General features: G+C 38.1%; 1 protein-coding gene across 2 annotated transcripts in view; it reads left to right on the top strand.

Moving 5' to 3' along the window:
• The window catches only part of RPS6KA2 (ribosomal protein S6 kinase A2), a 2,145,504-nt gene that overhangs the window by 1,577,798 nt on the left and 545,151 nt on the right, over positions 1-22,555 (top strand). For both annotated transcript variants that reach the window (XM_044069491.1, XM_044069485.1), the window contains exon 14: positions 20,706-20,831. In XM_044069491.1, the coding sequence (XP_043925426.1) occupies positions 20,706-20,831 (126 nt within the window). The remainder of the gene's footprint in view (positions 1-20,705; positions 20,832-22,555) is intronic.

Here is a 22,555-nt window from a genome sequence, read left to right as displayed (position 1 = left end):
AGGCGGCTTGGGGAAGAGAGGAGGAAGCATGCAGGAGAAGGAGATGAATGATAGTTTAAGAATGTGCCGCAATGGTGAGGGCAGTCAAGCTTTCTTGAGAGAGTTTGCTCTTTTTGAGAGATGAAAACGCAAAAACGAAGGTGCTGAAAAAAATGGAAGATATTTCAATCCAGGAGAAGGAAGATGAATACACTCAGGATACCGAGGTGGTATTTCAACAAAAGCCGTTCAAGGGTGAAGGATAATCACAGGTGAAGTGTATTGTTACAACCATCCAACTGGGGGTACAGGATGTGTATTTAAAAGACTTAATAGAGCAAAGTAAACCAGAAAGAAAAAAAACAGTATTGTGAGGTGAAATAATGGACAGAATACAGGAAGAAGTACAAGAAATCAGTCAAGAAAAGAAAAAAATCATATGGGCAGACGATAAGAGAGGGAGAAAAGATAGAATAAGAAAAGAAAATGAATGTAAAAAGAAAACATCTTGTAAGAGTAAGCAGTAAACTGGAAAAAGAAGATGATAGGTATGAAATATGTGATAATGTTATCTCACCACTGGATATCGAACGCATAGAGGTAAGAGCATTTATTTGTATTAGCAAAGACTCTTTCTGTGACATTTTCTTTGAAGAAGCACAATACAGGGAAAGCTTTTTAGAACAATATAAAAAAAGAAATAATAGTCCTTGGAATTCATATGCAGTACAAGCATTTAACAGAAAGGCAAAAAAAAGAGAATGTACATACAATTTTGTATAGAGGTAGAAAAAGACGCTTTACGAGACTTTTTAAAAACTATGTACAGAGAAGTAATGGACATTACAAAGATTTATGATAACAGAGGTTTATGGACTGGGAGATGGGACTGCTGCAAAATGAAAAGATATTACATGTACCAAGCATAATTAATGTGGAAGGAAATAGGTTTGTAAATTATAGGAGACAACCAGAGACATGTTTTTTTTTTTTTTTTTGTGGTAAAAATGACCATTTAATTAATAATTTGTGATAAAAAGAAATGTTTCATTTGTGGTAAAACTGGTGAAGAAGCAAAAAACTGAACAAAAATGTATAAAGTGTGAAACAATATGACTTTCATGGATGGATTGTAATGTACAAGAGAAACATATACAGGAAAGGAAGGTAGACCAAGTAAGAGAGGTTGTTTTAGTAAATAACATAACATAGATCCAAAAAGAAAATAGAAATGAGGAAGATATAAAGGTGGAGATACAAGAACAAACAAAAGAAGAAGAAAAAAGAAAGAGAGAAAGAAGAATGAAGTAATTTGAGTGAAGAAGGTGAAGATAAATGGATAACAATTAAAAGTAAAAGAAATTTAATTGGGAAAAGAGTGAAATATAGAAAATACAAATTTAAAAATAAAGGTGTTGGAGAAAACAAAAAAAGGAAAAGGATAAAAGTAATAAATACTTTTTGACATATTACTGATATGACCCTGTACAGTAGCTAAGATGTTTCTGTAGCTGTGTAAGCATTTCTGCATGGGTGCTGTTTGCTTTTTCTCTGTGATTTTGTTTTACTTTTCCTAGATTTTTACAAATCAAATGATCCAAATTACTAGAATTATGATTTGAAAAAGTATCTTGAATGTCTTACTTTTGTAGACATGCGCCAGAAGTTGTTTACCCAATGATGCCACCCTGTGACCAGAATATATTAATGCTGTGTATTGTGCACAGACCATTGTTAAGTATTACTTAACAGGGTCAGAGGTTCATAGGTTTATACTAGACTATCATCCACCAGGGTCTTTGTAAGCCCAGCCATATAACCCAATCCAGTTTTGTCCTAGAGTACCTTGGATGCTTATACAGTGAAGTATGTTAGTAAGGAGGTAGTTGAGGTTTACGTGAGAGAGTATTTTAGCTTGGGATTAATTTACTTACTGCCATCTTCTGACCATCAGAGACAAGGGCGCCAGACCAGAGGTGAATTTACGATTTTCTATCCAAAGATCAAGGCTTTGTTTAAATAGGTCAGTTATGACTTCTGATTTCACATGGTTAAGGAGCTTATTCCATAGTGCAGGGATCCTTTGAGACACATAGTAGTCTCTCCCACATGTTCCATTTATGTTGCAGGCAAAGTTCAGGTCCTTGGATCTAGTGGTCTGTTGCTGTTTACCTTGTGTATGTGCAAGAAATCCGTCAGAACTGAATCTGAGGATACCTTGTATGCCAGGTATATATCACCTCTCAGTATGCTGTAGAAGACTGAGTACAGAGCTAGAACCTTAAGGTGATCTGTGAAGGACAGTGGATTCATACCCTAGATTCTCCTGGTAAGACATCTTTAAGGGCATTCCAATTTTTACAAGTGCCTGGATAGGTACATGCCAGAGGGGGTATTATACTCAATGATGGATCTGATAAGGGCAGAGTGGAGTGGTACTATAATTTCCTTGGACCCGGATTCCATACCATTGCTTATGAATTGGGCAATATAGAATAATGTTCTTACTATCTTAGCTACATGTAGGTCAAAAGCCAGATAACTGTCTACATGCGTTCCCAGATCCCTAACTACCAGGTCAACTTTTAAGGGTGTTTTATTGATGGAGTAATTAGCTTGGGTGGACAGTTTTAAAAAGGTTATTATAATGTATTTCTTTGCATTGAGTTTTAATACATATATTTGGCACCAGTCATTTGTTTGTATTAGACAGTCATGTAGGATGCCCGTGTAATGAGAGGAATCTATGATAGTTCCCAATTTGCTGTCACCTGTGAACCTGGTGAACCAGGGGCCTTTGACATTAGCCTTGGCTTCCGAGAAGTAGATGCCAAACAGGAATGGATTCAACAATGAGCTTTGGGGTACTCCACTGGTGACTGGTCTCCTGGTGTAAGTGATCTCACCGATCCTGACTTCTTGCGTTTTATCTGTGAGCCAGCCAGCAATCCAATAAGTTATTTAGGGAATTATGCCTAGTTCTGAGAGTTTGTCAATAATACCTTTGTGTGCTGTTACATCACATGCCTTGGCCAGGTCAAGGTAGGTGGTATGCACTGTTTTCCCCTTATCAATTGCTATGGTAATCCTCTCAAAGAAGTCTACCAGGTTAAGTAGACAAGAACTTCCTTTAAACTGAAATGGGATGAGTCCAGTGCCTGTAGTTTACCAATGTCCTTGTTGTTCATTTGATAATTGGTTCCATGGCTTTGCATATTAGACATAGGCTGATAAGTGCATAGTTCCTTACGTCAGTTGATGGTCCGCCCTTAGGAAGAGGGATGACCACTGTGGTCCTATATTCATCTGGCCTATAACCTGTTATGAGGCTGTAACACTGCACATGAGTTGAAGAGTGCCTCAAGTGGTCCTGCTGAGTAATATTTTAGGCTATTTAAAAGGCAACCAGGGATATTTTCGTGGACCATTAAAACAGTGTTTTTGGACTTAGCATGCACCACTAGGACCTGTTCCCTGCTGATAGTTGGGGGGATATGCTAGATGAGATTTCACAGGGGGGAATGGGGGTGTAGGGGTTAAGTTAGCACTAAATTTATTAGTCAGTAGATTTACTATATCACCCTGGTCAGTAAAGAATGTGATACTTATGACCAGTCGTGCACACTACTGAGTGTTAACTATAAGGTTCCTAACATCACTGAAGAAGGCTTTGTGATTGTCCTTAACTTGGGAGAATATCCTGACCTCATAACTGGCCTTGATGGACTTTTTCAGACCTCTTAGTTTCTTGTTTAGTTGAATCAAAGAGCTCATTTCTGAGAGTTGCTCTTTCTGATTTACCCTGTTAAGGTAAGGATTCCACAAGTGGGATTTTTTTTGGTGTTAGATTTGGGCTTAAGTCTGGTACGTGTGGCAGGCATTTGCATGCTTGCACAGGATTTCTGTGAATAATTCTGCATAGGTAGCATGTTTAGGGCATAGGTAGCATGTTTAGGGGATAGGTAGCATGTTTAGGGCATAGGTAGCATGTTTAGGGCATAGGTAGCATGTTTAGGGCATAGGTAGCATGTTTAGGGCATAGGTAGCATGTTTAGGGGATAGGTAGCATGTTTAGGGCATAGGTAGCATGTTTAGGGCATAGGTAGCATGTTTAGGGGACCCATACATTTTGATAAACTATCGATAAATCGGATGTAGTTTACTTTAGAATAGTTCCTAACTGTTATGGGTTTAGTTGGGTTTTCCAGGTTGAATTTATTTCAAAGAAAACACCTTTGTGGTCTGACCTTACCAGGAAGGATGCAACACAGGGGAGGGCGCAATGCTGTCCCATGTTGGTGAATACTAGGTCCAGTATATTTCATCCGCTGGTTGGAGTGAGTTACACCTTATGGTTGCTTTGAGTTTTTTTTTTTTTTTGTTCCAGTATTGCTAGTTTTGTCATTATGAATTTGCCTAAAAAAAGTTTTAGCTAATATATGAAAGCTGGGGGAGGGACGGGGGACAGGTGCAGACCATCCTTTGTAAAGTAATGTGGTTTATTAAGCATTCCTCCCTTGCTGCTAGACATTGTGATAGATATTGGATCCACCTGGAGTGACACCAGAAATTAAGCCAATTATTAAAATCAGTCATTTTCTGTTCATACTATTTTGATATCATACTTGGTCAAGGTAGAATGCTGCTCAGTGCAAGTCACATACCTGTCTGTGACACATATTCAGAGAGATCCATAATGGCTCTTCATATAGTGCAGTGATGGAGTTATCAGGTTATTTATACCCACATGGACTATAATAGAATCATATTGCTACCTGTGACGCAATGACTTGTGTGTGTATGTGTGTGCGTGTGTATGTGTGTGTGTGTGTGTGTGTGTGTGTGTGTGTGTGTGTGTGCGCGCGCGTGTGTGTGTGTGTGTGTGTGTGTGTGTGTGTGCGTGTGTGTGTGTGTGTGTGTGTGTGTGTGTGTGTGTGTGTGTGTGTGTGTGTGTGTGTGTGTGTGTGTGTGTGTGTGGGGAGTGTTGGTGTCTGTGTGTGGAGGGGAGTATTGTGGATCCTAGCTCTTTTATCTTCTCCATGTCCACCCTGGTGAGAGGGGCATCTGTGCATTGTACAATAGAATCTCCTATGATAAGAATACTAGGTACAGTGTTTGATTGTCTTATGTTTGTTGGCCTTGGGGGATTATCAGATGTAGGCTCATGTGTGGTCTTAGGTTTTGCTTTTGGTGTGTACTTTAGTGATTGCTGAGGATAGGTGTTACTGTTTGATGGCGTAGGAGGTCTTTGGGGTTTGGGTATGTTTCTTTTAAGTGTCCCACCATAAGAAGGTCTATGTGTGTCTTGTGTGATATGTGTGAAGGATATAGTATGTTTTTGATAACCCTGTGCAAGCAAGATTTTTACCTCCAAAGAAGGTATGTATGTAGATCTCTCATATTGTGTTAGTTTCTTTAAGGATTCTTTAATGATTAAAAGGTTGTATGACTACATGAGGCAATTGGTACATTGTCTCGAGATGCCTGTATATACCAAGATGGCCACAGAGACATTAGGAAGTTAGAAATCCATGTTGTTAGGACCTGCATTAAGGTTGCACTATTATGGTTAGGGACTTGGTTTGGCAGGTGTCCCCCTCAGTGGTGTTTAGGGTTAACACTAGATGATAGATAGTGCTATGATCTGGTGTTAGTGCTGTTCAACATGCTAACTAGCTTCCCTAAGTTTAGCTTCATGTGGAACCTTTCTGTGTTACAGATTAAAGTCCTGAAAACTAGCTTTATAGGTAAATTCTGCAAACTAAGCATTTGCTACTGTACTGCTAATCACCACAGTCTGAGAGCTCCATATTATCTCTCTTTTCTTATAGTCCAGGGGATAAGTCTCAGGTCATTTACTCCTACATGGATTATGATAGAATCATAGTGGTACTTGGAGTCTAATGGGTTGAGTGCATGTGTAATTTGGCAGACCCTGGCTCCAGATAAGCAACTAATAGTTGTCTTCTCCGTGTGCAGTCTGGTTAGAGGGGCATCAATGAAGTCCCCTATGATGAGAGTCCAGGAAACTGTGTTTGCTTGCCTTTTGGGCTTAATGTTTGGGGCACCATTGAGAGTGACTGTATGTGTGGTGCTAAGTGGTGTCTTTTGTGAGTAGTGCATTTGGGCTTGCTGACACATAGCTTTGCTAACAGATGGTCTTGGTGACCTTTGTTGTTTAGGAAGATTGCTTTTAAGTGCCTCATCATATGTTAGGCTGTGTGTGTGTGTGTGTGTGTGTGTGTGTGTGTGTGTGTGTGTGTGTGTGTGTGTGTGTGTGTGTCCTGTGTTGTGTAATATGGGTGTTGTGTGCATGGTTTTGACAACCTGATGTGTGATTGTATGCAAAAGTTTAGCCTCCAGTGTCATTAAGTACACCTGTTATATACAGTGTCTGTTCCTTTAAGGATTAAGAGGTTGCTGATAAATATGAGACAATTGCTATGTTATCCCAAGATGATCAAGCTGTCTGCAGAGAAGTTTGGAAATTACATATCCATGCTGTCCAATCCTTTGACTGGTGGACTACAAGAGGATGGTGTATTGGGATTAGAAGGTTATTAAGGGTGCTTTGTGCAGACTAATAAGGATGCTGTACTGGGGCAGATTATGCTAGACAGTACTACATTTTCCTAACATTAATGTTTACACAATACTTAATTCTACTAAATCTGTAGGTATTGCCACTCAATGCTCAGCTAGCTCCTTTAAGCTTGATGATGCCAAGGTATTTGCTTTATATTTTTAGACCGTTCTTCATGGCTGTGCACTAGGCTAATGGCAACGAGGGCATTTGTAATGCCTAGCCATGCATCCCAAATCCCTGACAATATCTGGTACTCTTGATAAGTGTAAGCAGAGGCTTTTGAGATGAAAGATTTACAAGGAGGGGACAGGGAAATTAACCATTTACAAGCTACCTGTGTCCATTAGAGACATAGGTGTCAAACCAGGGATGAATTTCTTCTTCCCCATCCAGTTGTCCAAGTTACACTTGAATTGGGTTAGGGAGGAACTCTGCTTCATATTAATGGGAAGCCTGTTCCAGTGAGTGGGTAGTCTCTGGGATATATGCCTGTCTCTCCAGCAGGTCCTATTTTTATCACAAGCAAGGTTTAAATCTTTAGAACTAGTAATTCTGCTACTCTTTGTTTTGCAGATATGCAGGATGCCTGTCAGGGGGAGTCTGACTATGCCTTGTATGCCAGGCGTAGATCTCCCCTCAACAGCCTGTAGGAGACAGAGTACAGGTATAGGGTTTTGAGGCAGTCTACATGGGACATGTTACTTATTCTTTTAGTGAGGAACATCTATGGACTGTAAATGTTGGATGTGCCTAGTTAGGTACATACCAAAGGGGGCATTGTACTCAATGATAGGTCTGATAAAGGCTAAATACAGTGAAACTATGACCTCCTTGGACCTAGATGTCATAACTCTATTTAGAAGTCACACAAAGTACGATGATTTCCTCACTACTGCAGACATATGATGGTCAAAGGCTAGTTTACTGTCAGTGTGTCCTCAAGTCCCTAACTACTGGATGTACACTTGGGGGGGGTGTTGTCAATATGATATTTACCAGAGGTAGATGACTTCCTCAAGGATACTGTTATGTATTTCTTGGCATTTAGTTTCAGTCCATTGCTCTGACACAAGTTTCTCATCTGTGTCATCACTTCCTGGAGAACATTAGTGCCGGTGAGGGATTCTGTGACTGCTTCTAATCTGCAATCATCTGCAAATTTGGTCAGCCAGAGGCCCTTGACAATGGCCACGATTTCAGAGAAGTAAATGCCAAACAGGAGTGGTCCTACAACCAAACCATGATGGATTCAGCTTGTGACCTGATATTAGTATTATAACCACCCCATCTCTTAACTCCAGTGTAAACAGCATAATATCCTGCCTTAATCCATTTAGACTAACATACTGAGTTCTTCCTTGGTCCAAATAGACCTCTTGTAAGACACATTTTTTTTGGTAGCCTGGTACCCTGGAATGTTTAATAGAATCAAGCAACCCATTAACATTCCAGCCAATTATTCTCAGGTTTACATGGGTCATTTCCTTGAAATGTTGTTCCACCACTTACTAAATCCCTATGTATCTTTCACCCTTAACCAGAAGATGTACAACAACATGTTTCCAGTGAGTCATTTTATCCTTATTTTCTCAGCCTTAAATTTTCACTCCATTTCTTGTAATTCAAACAAAAATTCTCTCAAACCAAACTTCCCAAAGCTCATAATTATATACATATTAACTAAATAAAAAACATTTGATTCAGGATGAGAAAACTAATTTTAATATAGCTCCCTTTCTCCCGGAACCTACCTTCTAACCTCATGATTCTGTACTTGATATTGTACTAACTAGATTCATTAAGATATTATACGTGCACCTCTCCCACTGTATTTCCTTAGTCACAAAATATATTCTCTTTTCAACCTTTTGTAGCTTGAACTTTTGTGTGTCCCACTGCTTATTCACATATTATGGACCATTTTCCTCTCACATTCTTCACAGGAATTGTAGGGGGTTACAGACTCGTACCATTATGCCTTGTCAGTTCCCACCCTGTACTGTACCTGCATTGTTTGAGGAGGGCAATGCCAGTCATGCCCAGGAGAATTTATGAATACTGATCAAATTATCTGGGTCCCACTTGAAGAAACTGAGGTGTACCTTATATCATGTGTATATATATATATATATATATATATATATATATATATATATATATATATATATACACACACACAAGATCGAATGGATGGAAGCTCGAAATTCATAATCTCAAGACCAGAATCTCAAACTTCCATTCACTTGAAATTGTGAATGGGAGCCTTAGGTTTAAAAAAATAAAAAAAAGTTAACTTACCTTATTGCAGGGGGCCAGGTCCCCCTGTACCCTAGCAGTTTAAATATGAATGTTCCGTGACCGCACTATAGCGGAGGAATGGAAAATCTTCTGTTTTGCGCTTACGTGTCTAGCGCAGAATGGGAGATTTCTCTTTCCTTCACTATAGCGCGATATCAGAGTAGGTATATTTAAGTAGGGGAGTGTGGGGGTGCAGGGGGGGCAAAGCCCCCCCTGCAAAAACATTTGAAAGGTGTTCATTTTTTTTTTGTTCCTTTCATATGTTTGAGTTTCTCTAAATTTGAGATTCTGGTTTCGAGTTTCTGATTTTCGAGTTTAGAGAAATTCGATCATATGAAGGGGAACCATATATATATATATATATATATATATATATATATATATATATATATATATATATATATATATATCTGAAGGGGATTCTCCTGGGTTAAGCGAGTAGTGAATATCTCTCGCCACTTTGTTTTATTCACTGGTTGAAATAGGTTTAGATCTCCTGTTCTGATATTTGTGGGACTGTTTGATTTGTGAAGGTAAAAGAGATCCTGGACTACTGGGTCCCTGATTACTCAGAAGGCAAGGCATAGTTCTTCTCTGTGAAGCCTGCAAGACACACAAAAGAGAGACAATGTCTTTTCTGGTAGTTTAGGATATTAATCCTCCAATCTTCTTTGTTAGGAACTTCTGCAGTCTTTTCAACCATTGATATCTCTAGTGATATATATTTGAAAGGCGGGTGTTCTATTCTACAATTTGCCTGATCAGTACTGAATAGAAGGGGACAATAATCTCTTCCAAGGGATGGTAGTTCCTTAGCGATTAGCTGTGCCAAGTAGAAAGATTTCCTGAAAACCGTTGCTACATGGTGCTCAAAAGAGTGAGAATTATCAACGCAGGTTCCCTAGTCTCTAATTATATTTTCATTTTGAAGTGGTTTAAATAGCTTATGCTGAGGCTCTACAGGGGACTGTTTCATACTATTTTTTAAACAGCCAGGTATGTTATCTAGTCCCATTCAGGAAGCATTCTTAGTCTTGGACAGCACTTTGAGTACATGTTCTTCAGTGATGATGGGGGATTTGAGAGATACAAGGATTACAGGGCTTTGGATAATTGTCTCAGGAGTGAAATTCACAAAAATTTTATTTGCTGGGATATTAACAATGGATTTATGTTAACCAGCAGAAAGGTAGTTCTGTTGAATGCAAAAAAGTCGAAAGCTATTCGCTGAAACCACCTTCAGTGAACATTAAAATAAAAAAAAATTGATAGGGGCAAGCCCCCATGCACACCCCATTTAGAGGGACACCTCCAAATTATAGATATCAACTCCATGGTTACACAATAGTAGAGAAAAAAAGCAATCTCCACTGTCGACAAAAGTGGTTTTGGCAAACTGCTTTTGACTTTTTTGCATTCGCTGAAACTGACTTTGGCGACCTGACAAGCTTCTATTGGCAATGTCCACTAGGTCTGAGAAGGTTTTGCCATTTAGTATGAGTTTTATATATATTGTTGAATGAAGGCCAGGAATATTAGAAGTTTTGTTGAATTTAAACCTAGACCATGTGAGAAAAGCACTAAAAGATGTGAAACTAATTGTACATTTTGTATATTTATACAGCAAGATGATAGTTTTTATTGTCCTTATTTAAAGAAGATCATTAAAACCAGTGCAGGGGGTGACTGTAACACTAAAAAAGTAATTTACAGGGCACAGTGCAATGAATGTGATGCATTCTATGTGGGCAAGACAGTAAATAAACTCAAGCAAAGGATTTCATGTCATCTGTCAGAAATCCGCTCTGGATGTAAAAATAATGCACTAGCCAAACACCTTTCTCTTCATAAAAGACACATAGGTTTTAAGTTTCAGATCCTGGATCGCATAGACATGGGTGATCTTGAAGGAGACATCCCGAATATTCTGGAGAAACATGAACTCGTGTGGCAATTAAAGCTGAACTCTTTTAGAAAGCCTGGACTAAACTACTACTGTTCAATTAAAAGTGCACTGGAGCTTAGAAAATTGCCACATTGTTTACATGACTAATTGTATTTTATTTTATTTTTTTCTACAAATTGGTTTTAAATACCATTTTAAATCATTTGAAATTTAAGTGTATATTTTTTTCCATCATCATACATATATATATATTTTTTTATTTTTATTTTTTTCTAGTTCTTTTTTCCACTTTATTCAAAATGATGGTAATAACAATATTAACCAATTATACAAGTATATAGGTTTTTAGGGTTCTTGTACACAGACCTGAAGAAGTCTAGAAGGACGAAAGCGATCTTTGTTAACAATAGGTTATGAAAATAGAAACTGATTTACATGCAAAATGTATATGTATATATTTATACATAATTTTTGATCGCAAAATGAACTAAGGTTGATATATTTCCAGCCATTTAGTATATTGCCTTGTATAAAATCACAGACTTAATAGTCTACTTAATAATTTGGTTAAATAAGATGTACCATTAAAGTACGTTAGGGCTATATATTATTATGACAGCTACTAGGTAGGGCAGGACCAGCTCGAATGTCACACTGATGGGGGAAGGGATGTGAATTTAACATGTGTACCAATAACACTTTGTTTTACAGCACAATAAACCACTCCCATGCCTGATAAAAAGTATATATATATATTTAGAAAGCTTGTGAGGAAATTATTACTCTATTTTTGTTTTACTTGGATCGCTTGTCTGTGTACTTATAGGTTCATAGGTTCATAGGTTCATACTAGGCTATCTGCCCGAGGGCAGGAGAAACTATGCCCATTATTTTGCTGTGCCTCTGTCAGTGACACTGAGGTAATCTCCCATCCATTGGTCAAGATTCCTCTTGAACAAGGCCAGCGTGCTCTGCCTCACATAAACCGGGATTTTGTTCCACAGCATAGGGAGTCTTTGGGTGATGAATCTATCCCTCCAGCACATCCTATTAATAACCGTGTCGAGGTTTAAGTCTCCCACCCTTGTGGCTCTGAGGGATCTAGATTTTTTGAGATGAAGCATGTTCATCAAATCTGGGTTTGACATGGCCTTGTATGTCAGGCATAGGTCACCTCTGAGCAAGCGGTAAGCAACTGAATATAACTGGAGTTCTTTCAGTCGGGCAGCATAAGACAGATTTTTGATACCCTTTATCCTTTTGGTGAGGAACTTTTGTGGCCTCTCCAGCTGCTGCAAGTGTCGGGTCAGATGCATTCCGAATGGGGCATTGTACTCGATCATTGGTCTGATGAGTGATGAGGAGACTATGACTCCCTTGATCTAGATGTGAATCCCTTCATGATAAGGTGGGCAATGTAGAAGGTCTTCCTAACTAATTTAGCAATAAAGGCTACTGTCAACCTGGGCTCCCAGGTCCCTAATAACTTCTTCTGTGTTCAGGGGATTGCCACCTATATGGTAGCTAGGGGTAACCTTATTTTTCCCGAAGGGTATGACTATGCATTTCTTGGCATTTAACTTTAGGCCATGGCTCTGGCACCAGTTATCCGTTTCTGTGAGACCCTTCTGAAGGATATCTGTGTTGGATGTGTTTTCAACTCAGTTTGCAGTCATCTGCAAACTTTGTCAGCCATAACCCTCCTGTGTTTGCTTGTACTTCAGAAAAGTAGATGCCAAACAAGAGTGGGCCCAGGACTGAGCCCTGTGGGACACCACTTGTGACAGGCTTTGAGTCTGACATGGCGCCAGCAACTCTGACCCTGTGGGTTCTGTCACTCAGCCAGTTTGCAACCCATCTTGTAATGTATGGGTTTACATTTAAGTTGATGAGTTTTCAATTATACCCGAGTGAGGTATTGTATCAAAAGCCTTCCAGGTCTAGGTAGGCTGTATGGACTGCCTTTCCCTCGTCAATGGCCTTGGTGACTGTTTGAAAAAGTCAACCAAGTTTAAAAGGCATGATCTGCCTTTGACAAAGCCAAACTGGGTTGGATCCAAAGTCTGCAAGTTCCCTATGTCTTTATTTATGAGGTCCATTATGATCCTCTCCATGGCTTTGCAGATAAGGCTTGTCAAGCTAATGGGACAGTAATTTCCAGGGTCGGTGGAGGCACCGCCTTTGTGGAGTGGGACCACAGTGAGGTGAAGATTAAACAGCTGTCCTAACTGTGGGTTTAATTCCTCATTGAGTTCATGGAGCACACAGCCGGGGACACCATCAGGTCCCATGGATGCTGTGTTCTTTGCCTTGGAGAGCAGTTCTCACCTGGGCGTTAGAGATGTTTGGGGGGCTACAATCATTTGGTATAGATATCTCTCCTTTAGGGGGGGAGGGGGGGGGGGGTTTGCACTGAACCTGTCAGCCAGTATGTTGGCAATGTCTGTAGGATCAGTAATCTTCACATCATTTTGAACTAATTCTGAGCATATCTGGGAGTTTCCTCCTAGGTTTCTGACATAGCTAAAGAATGCCTTATGGTTGTCTTTAGAGTCCTTAGCTATTTTTTTCTCAAAATTAGCTTTGGATGATTTTATGAGAGCTCTTAGCTTTTTACTTATAGTGATCTTAATAAAGGATTTTCGACTGGAAACAGACTGCCTGCCTTGCTTGGATTACTTTCGAATACTTGGTAATGCTGTAGAATTATATATTTTCTATTATTACTTTTTGACTTGACGAGTTTACGTTCGCTACTTCTACTACTATTGTCTGATCTGATTAATATACAGTGATTAACTAGAAAAATCTTCCACACAGAGAAGTTTCTTACACTGTTTTGTTTTTAGACCCACTACACTTTAATGGGTTGTTTTGAGACTTCGGGGATACGACGGAGATTACTTGCTTTTTCTTAGTTTTGTAACATAACTAAAGAAGGATTTGTATTCGCCCTTGGCTCTACCCTGAGTTCATATTCTGCCTTAGTAGATACATTAGTCTTTTAAAATTGTTACTCAGATCCCTAGTCATATTTTCCTTGATTCAGGCATCTGTAGATTTGCTGTATACTCCAATTAGCTTTTTTTTCATTTTATTGTAGCTTTCATTTATGTCAGAACACCAGAATGGATCACTTCTAAATGTCCCATTATATTTATGTCTACATTCAATTGCCAGTTCTAGGCATTTATTTAAGTACATATAAAACTCCTTAGTGATTCTATATGCTGAGGTACTATCTGCAGGGATGTTGTTATAAGTTAATTTTGAGAATCCATTATAGAATCTGAGGAGACTTGTCCACTTGAAGTCCTTGAATTCTGATTTACTGGTTTTTAAGGGTTTAGATTGTTTGACAAGAGGTTACTAGCTTATGGTCTGACTTAATCAGAGAAGGAGTTACTATGAGAATTGTGCAAAATATCTTAAATTTTTAAGCACTAGGTCAATGATATTTTTCCCTGTACTTGAGCAACAATCTGGTACATTTAATTATTTATTTATTACATCTAAAAACTTCTGAGTATACCCTATATTGGTGATGTAGGCATGCCACTCAATTGACGGGTAGTTAAAGTCTCCCAGAGTGATGTAATTCTAATTTATGTGGAGTTCATCCATTACATTAAGGGAAGTGAAATTAACCTCCGGGCATTGTAACAGGCAATAAACTGATAGCTGATTTTGTAAAGTGTGACTAGCAGTTCGATAAGTTCAGTTTGTGGGTCTCTAGAGGTTATATGGTCCTCAACAAATACTAATACACCAGTACAGTTGCCACTGGGTCTAAAAGTGTGGCAGGCACTAACCCCAGGTTTGGAGGGAGTCCTTCCTGGGCATTTAGACCATGTTTCAGTGATAATATTTACGTGACTACCTTCCGCATGGAACAGTGCCTCAAGGTTAGGCGGCTTGTTACTTCGACTTCAGGCACTGAGCAGAGCCACCTTCGTTTGATCCCATTTTGATATTGGTACATTTGCTACACTGGAATGTTCATTAACTGAACTTTGCTTAAAAGCTACGGCTTTAATCAGTTTGTGGAAGCCTTTAAATGAGAGGCATACACCATCCTTTACAAAGAAATAGGAATGTCCAGCATCTTGCTCCATTCTGTCACATAGTAGATCCCCTTAGAATGCCATTAATTATTTAGCCAACTCTTGAAGGCCATCTTTTCTTTGTCCGTATGCATCACTCATAGAGAAGGGTAGCTGCTGTCAGTATCAGCAGTTTTCCTGCATTTGTGACTTGCATAAAAAGCCCTGAAATATTTCTCTGCATCTCCCACACTTTTTTCTCCCCATGTCATTCACCCCCACATTCACAATTTCCATGTTATAGTTGTATTTGTCTGGTACAAGGGTGCTAAGGATCCTCGAGGCATCTGAGATCATGACCCCTAAAAGGCAATTCATTGTCACCCCATCTTTCTCCAGTCTAGTGGTTGTAAATGTGTGTGTCTCACCAGAGTCACCAATCGCTAAACATTTTTCCTGACATTTGCTACCTTTCAGTTCTACTGGTTTAAATAACTACAGAACACTTTTAATAACAATTACAAAGCTGCAGTGATGCAGCGGTTAGCATTGTCACCTCACAGCAAGAGGTTCTTCCGTTCGATTCTTGTCTGGAGCAACTTCTGTGTGGAGTCTGCATGTCCTCCCCGCAGTTGAGTGACGTTAAAGTCATGCATGTAGGTGAGTGTGTGAATGGGTGTGCCTTCCTTGAAGGTTAGGCGTTGGGCTGGCAACTCGGCACTGTAAAAATCCACGGCCAATCATGAGCGGACCGGTGTTCTGCTGTGGTGACCCCTAACTGGGAAAAGCCGAAAGACATTACTTACTTTTAATAACAATTACAATCTGAAATCTACTTTCAAAACATCAGTTAAACTAAAATAAAAGTTCCTTGTCAGTCAACCATCATTTTTCTAAATTACTGCCACTTGCTGCATGTAAAAATTCCTTTGAAAAACACTGTATTGTTGACCTTTTACAATTCTCCTATTGTAATTGCAAAAAAAATACATATTTCCTCTTTAACTGAAAAAGTTCACTGAGATCAGTCTTTGTTTAGACAGGCTTAACAATCAGCCATAAATAACTAGGAGTGTTTTTTGTGAAGCTGATGGACTGTTGGCTTTTCCTATCAATTCCCCCCCTTGCATGTAAAAATATATTGTTCCCTTTACCGTTTCTGTATTATAAACAAATGGGAGTTTGTTTTAAACATTTTTTTACAATATTACAACAAATGAAACAGAAAGTAAGATACAGTATCTTGCATTTCAGTATTTTAGTAATCAGATCAGGCTTTTTAGCATAAATCAATGAAAATGTGTTCTCAGTCCTGCAGGATCTCATCTTCCTGTGACAGTGACCATTAATATGTTTAACTCATATTCCTCATATTCTTAGCAACAGAAAGAGCCTCTCTTTGTCTGGGCTAAATTATATTTCTTAGACAATAAAAATGAATTCAGAGAGTCTTTCATTGCAGATGTCTCCTTCACATTTGTAGAGTGCTCACCATCCCTGGACTTCTCCCTTGTACCTGCATCATCCAGACTGAAATTATCCCTCACTGTGAAACATCCTCACTTCAAGATAAGTTGTATTTTGAAACAGCCTCACTTCAAGTTAAATTTTAATTCCCATTGGATAGAAAACCTTGAAAATGTAGGATACCACATTTTACATTTCAGTACCTTTCCCTGCACAGCCTCATCATATGAACTTATCTGCCTGTGGCCATGGAATAATTGTTGTCCACAAACAAACATACATGTTTCTCCTATTTTCTATTTTCAAATGTCCACTCATCTGCCACAGTATAGTTAAGACATTTATCCAGTTTTATGTTAAAATAAATGATGGCTTTACAAATACATTCTTCAGCTTCTTTAGCTTGTATAACTGAAATTTTACCCGGATAGCTCTAAGTTGCCTTTTTGACTGGAAACTACCAGTCAGGTACACCCAATGTACCCTAGCTGTATCTTTTCCAGCCTTTACTCAATCCATGTGTGCAGCATTTCATTTGGGGGGGTAGCTGAGAAATGCGGTCTATATCATATATTTGAAATTCCAAAATGTCGAACACCATATGTTCGAACGTGGAATTTCGAATACTGAAAACATTGAACGCTCAGAATAGTGAATTTTTTCCCAGGGAAAAAAATCGTTGTTCCGAGAAACATACACACAACACAAGCACACCAAAATAAATAAACCACACACATACAGTTAACAAAACCTAACCCCACACTAAACCACACATACATTACTAACTATCCACTTACCTTAACCCTATGGTCCATAACTATCGCACACATACCCTATGAAACTATACACAAACAAAGCAATTAGTACACACACACACACATACAGCTAACCAAACCCAACCCTACACTACACCATACATACATTGCTAACAATCCACTTACCTTAACCCGCACCCTAACCCTAAGGTCTGTAACTCTCGCACCACAGTGGAGGAAATAGTGAAGCCATGGAATGGCCCACCGAAATCTTGCCCTAGGTAAGATTTCGATGTTCTGGGGCTTTGCTATTTTCATCATTCGATGTTGTGGGGTCGATGTTTTAACATTCGACGTTTTACTTCTTCAAAGTTTTGATATAGACCCAAGAAATGTAGGTTCCCCATCACTGATCTATCCTACAGTTCTATAACTTTTCCTGGCATTGCTCCTGTTTGACTTCCATTAAGGCAAATCTCTTTTTTGTTTCATTCATTTTATTGCTAAGGAGCTGCATTGTGTCTGAATGGATAGAAAAGTTTCCTGCTTATTTTCAGACATTCACTATGCATTTTTACAATTTTTATCTCCAGTAGCTGATGACTCCCTATTTACATCTTGGAAACCATTTGCTGTTATTTCTCCAAACTGGCCATGTGGTTAGCTGCAGCACAACAATGCTATTGATTTCCACTTATTTTTTATTTTTTCTACATACTTCTCTATATGGATGAAATCCAGGAACTAACGAATTTAATATTAACTAGAAAGATCCTGTTTTACTTCTGAATGGCAAGCAAATTGACTTAAATATGATTTTGAGGTAGATGCTGAAAATGGTACCATTTAACTGAATGATGCCATACTGAAAATCCCTAGAATACTATCCAACTTTGTTAAATAAGAATTAACCTAGCTCATATTTCCACCTGGCAATTTTTGATTCCATGTCCGTTGCTTAAATCCACTGACCTTGAATCGAACATTACCATAATTTTAACTCATTCACTAATCTTCACCCATCATTAGAACCTTTGTGTTTCACCTGAGAAAGGCCCACCTTGGAAATTATTTACTGATGTGCTGTTTCTTCTGTAAAAAGGGTACTCCTTAGTGCAAGCTTGATTTCTGATAAACTCCCCAAAATAATTCTACAAAATAGATATTACTGGAAAACGGAAACAAAAATATAACCCAATTATAACTGATGTAAATAATATTGTAAAGGAGATAAAAGAACTGTAGACTGATCTTTATAAAAGGGAAAGAACAAATTAAATTGATTTGAAGTAATTGTAATTTGTGTGAATAATGCTTGCAGAATAATGTTTAGACAGAGAAATGAGGTTTAAGGAAAGGAAAGAACTGAACAATTTATGCAATGCTGAAGTGAATAATACTTGTTAAAAAACATGTATACTGTATGAAAAAACATTAGTATGGTTTGATTTCTTCTATATTAATGTATGTGTACCCGTGCCACTGTTTTAGTCAGGAGTTAATAAAGATGTTAAAGTGTGTGAAACATTTAAGACATGCTTTGGCTTGTGTGCTTTGGTTAAATACTTGGTGAGGGTGTTATAATATTTAAATGCTACCTCTCAGCTGTCTATGATAACACCCAAAACTATTGCTCTGACCCTTCTAAAATATGATATTTTAGAAAACTTCAGAAAATGCATAAAGTCCCTAGTTTTGTCAGCTTACTAAAGAAATAGAACTAATGTTAAAAGCTGACTGTGATTATAAAGATAATAGTTTACTTTGACACCACTGTTTTCCATTCTGTACTGTCCTGCATCCCATGACATCCTTCTTCAGTTTGGCATGAGGACTGTTCTCTACTCAGCTCTGCACTTCTGTGTTTATTATAACAGTACTATTTTTCGATGCAATGATCAACATAAACAGATGAAGACTATAATTGTAAAGTCATTATTTGCTTCAGCATAAAACTGTATAACCTTATGGGTAAAAGTTATTCAATTCAAAATTAAACTGAGTAAAAACAACAGGTGAAAGATGTGGAGAAAGGCAAGGAGTTCCAGACTCCAGAATGAATTCATTTTAAACTATTTCAACTTATATAGGAAATTACCGTCTTTCAGCTTTTCCTGTTAGTTGCACTTCAATAAACGTCTTAAGGCCACAGATTTCTAACTCATTTGGCCAGTTTCTAACTGGGGAAGACATAATTTAAATAAAGATTTGCAGCTTTGTAAGTCAAGTCAATACCATTTTATTTTCCTTCTCTAGAAGGATTCAGAAATTGTTTCTTAGTGGAAGCTGAAGAGATTTACATATTTTTCACATCTCTGAGCAGCAAATTCAGTCCAAGCAGATAGTGTGAATCAAACAAGGTTCTTTAGCGTACAGTTATGCATAGCTCTCAACATCTTTGCTCAACAGTCAGGGACAAAGACAAAGATAATGGGAGGACCGGCCAAATTGTGAAATGTTAACATAAAAGTTAATAAAGCAACAGGCTTTGCATGGATGTGCATTTCCTGAACAATAAAAAGCATGAAACTACTCTATTGTGTGGCATTACTGACTGTAATCCTCAGTGATTTACCAAAAAAATAAAAAAATACAAGGTACATGACAAAAATAGGAAAAATCATAAATATTCTGCAAATTGTTTAACAATTGACAGGTGTGCATTTATTTCCATTATGTAAATGGTATGGAGCTATAATGAAAACAAAACATATTTTTTCCAAAGTGTCTTCATATAATCTAATCCCATCTCAGTAAAAAATCTCCAGTAGCTCTCTTACATTTTTTCACAAAATATGGGACACCAACAGGGTTATCTCATGGGTAAGACACTATGATGCCAAGCATCAGGGGTAAAAAAAAAGATGGTATGGACTTCCAAAACACAACCACAGAAGCACACACGAATTATGTTATGTTAACACAGATGAGGCCAAAGCTTTGTGGCTGCCATTCATACCACAGAGCAAGTCATGGAAAACATACCAGGCATAGATCCTGAGGATTGCTCTTACAAACATACGATCTCTATTACTATTTTGTGGGAGTTAACAATAAAGCAGGGGACTCCCACAGCGACAGTGATATACGTAGATGTGTGTGTGTGTGTGTGTGTGTGTGTGTGTGTGTGTGTGTGTGTGTGTGTGTGTGTGTGTGTGTGTGTGTGTGTGTGTGTGTGTGTGTGTGTGTGTGTGTGTGTGTGTGTGTGTGTGTGTGTGTGTGTGTGTGTGTGTGTGTGTGTGTGTGTGTGTGTGTGTGTGTGTGTGTGTGTGTGTGTGTGTGTGTGTGTGTGTGTGTGTGTGTGTGTGTGTGTGTCTGAGTGTGTGTGAGTGTGTGTGTGTCTGTCTGTCTGTTAGTGTGTGTGTGTGTGTGTGTGCCTGTGTGTGCCTGTGTGTGCCTGTGTGTGCCTGTGTGTGTGTGTGTGTGTGTGTGTGTGTGTGTGTGTGTGTGTCTGTATCCGAGGTGTCTTGTGTAATGATAGTGTTATGTGAAGGGTTTTTTTAAAGTTAAGTTAGTGTTGGGGCAGGATTACAGTGAGTAGCATGAAAATGCAAATGAAGTTTCCCATTGCACAGATCAGTGAAGTGCTGTCAGGAGTTTTATTCCTTCAGTAACATTGCTTGATTCTTACATTTTTTTTATGTTTGTTTGTTTTTTCTTGCTTAATTTAGCAACTGCACAGGGACAATATTCACTTCAGAGATGGTTATGAGATCAAAGAAGATATTGGAATTGGATCCTATTCTGTTTGCAAGCGTTGTGTTCATAAAGCCACTGGTGCTGAATTTGCTGTAAAGGTAACGCTCAAGTTTCCTTTATATATAAAGATGAAAATTTGCTCAAGGATTACATTGTTGCTAAAATTGGTGGAAGACATCATTTTTTCATGCGTTCTCTATTTTATGGTGGAAGTAACTTTTTGTCTCATGAGTGTTTTACTTATTAAGTAATTTATTTAATTCTTTTTTGTACCTTATTATGTACCAATCTGAGCAGTCTGTCTCATATTTTCACTTTTCTATTATAAAAACACCATTTTATTTTAGGTAATTAGGAACCGTCAGAAATGGATATTCATTAATCAGCTCAGGTTTACTATGAATATCCTAGTAAATACCAGCTGTAGTTACACATATATAGAGCGTATGAAATTTGTTCATGTTATATGAATCTGCACACAACTACAACTGTATAGACTTTTCCCAAATTAACTCATTAACACTTAGCCTCAGTGAAATTTCACAACTCCTGACTCCTACAGAGTTAGTGGTTGGACAGATTTTGCCTGAGCTAAATTACTGAGAGTGGAGTTTTTGCAAACTTTAGTGGTTGGACAGATTTTGCCTGAGCTAAATTACTGAGAGTGCAGTTTTTGCAAACTGCCTGTAAACAAACATACAGATCTTGAGAACTTAAAAGTTGTTTGGCATAGATTCATCTTCACAGTGATATTAATACATTAACCATACATAACTGTGTTTTTCTTGTGAAGAAGTAATTAGATAATATGAAAATATTGTTGCTGTAGTAATTATATGAGCAACTTTTAATGTCTCTCTAACCATAGCAGATAAACCCCAAGTATCGTTGTGACTTTTGTCCATGCAAAAGTGATCTGTTTGCAGCAAAGTATTTTTTTTCAATGACACTCCATTTTAGAGGTATTTTCATAGTTATGAATTGTATGCTTATTTGTACAAGTAATGTTGAAATAAATGAAAATATCTGTAAAGCTGTCCTAGTTATACTCCGACTGTCAGTTAAAGTTTTTCCATCATTGTGCATGCTTTCATTTAATACTATGGAGTACCACTGAAACACCTTCTGGTTCAAGTTATTAATATAATTGTTAACATCTAGCATGTATCTGTAATATTTCAGGAAATAACTCACATTTTCTCAGGTACCAAATACCCCATTCAACTCACGAGGCATTCCTGTCATGTGTGCTGACAAAGTACATGAAATGCTTTTCCACAATGCTTCCCAGTGACCACACTGTCTGTGATATTTACAGACTGTGATATTTTAATATATGCATATTTTAGTGGTAAACAATCATAAATATCTGCAGTGTACTGGTAAGTAAACAACAGGTATCAGATACAATGTTGCCAACATTATGTAAGCTTTTATTTGATACCATGAACTACCATATAAACTCCTGGGTTTGGTAATTATCAGAAATAATATGGCACAAATTCTTAAATTGGCATAAAAAATTATGCTTTCTTCATTTACTGACCACTCAGTTTGGCTGAGTAACCATTCCTGACCAATGTGCTGACCTGGTCTGTGAAACTCTGTTCCACAATGCTACTAAGTGAAAAGTGCCTAATGTAATTGCATAAATATAATGTCAACGCATATTTTATTCAGAAGTTCACAGAAGTTGCAAGCAATTGAGTCCAGAAACTATGTTCACCTTGCCAACAGTCATCTTTATGCTGTACCTCCTTCTCAAGAGGGGCAAAGTAGGTCTATCTAACGGCAAATTTATGGACACCCATCCAATCATTCA

The sequence above is a fragment of the Protopterus annectens genome, chromosome 1.part0, assembly GCF_019279795.1.
Source record: "Protopterus annectens isolate FY-2018-M chromosome 1.part0, PAN1.0, whole genome shotgun sequence".
NCBI classification, from domain to species: Eukaryota; Metazoa; Chordata; order Ceratodontiformes; family Protopteridae; genus Protopterus; species Protopterus annectens.
The sequence above is the reverse complement of the archived record's forward strand: the minus strand, read 5'-3'. Positions and strand labels throughout refer to the sequence as shown.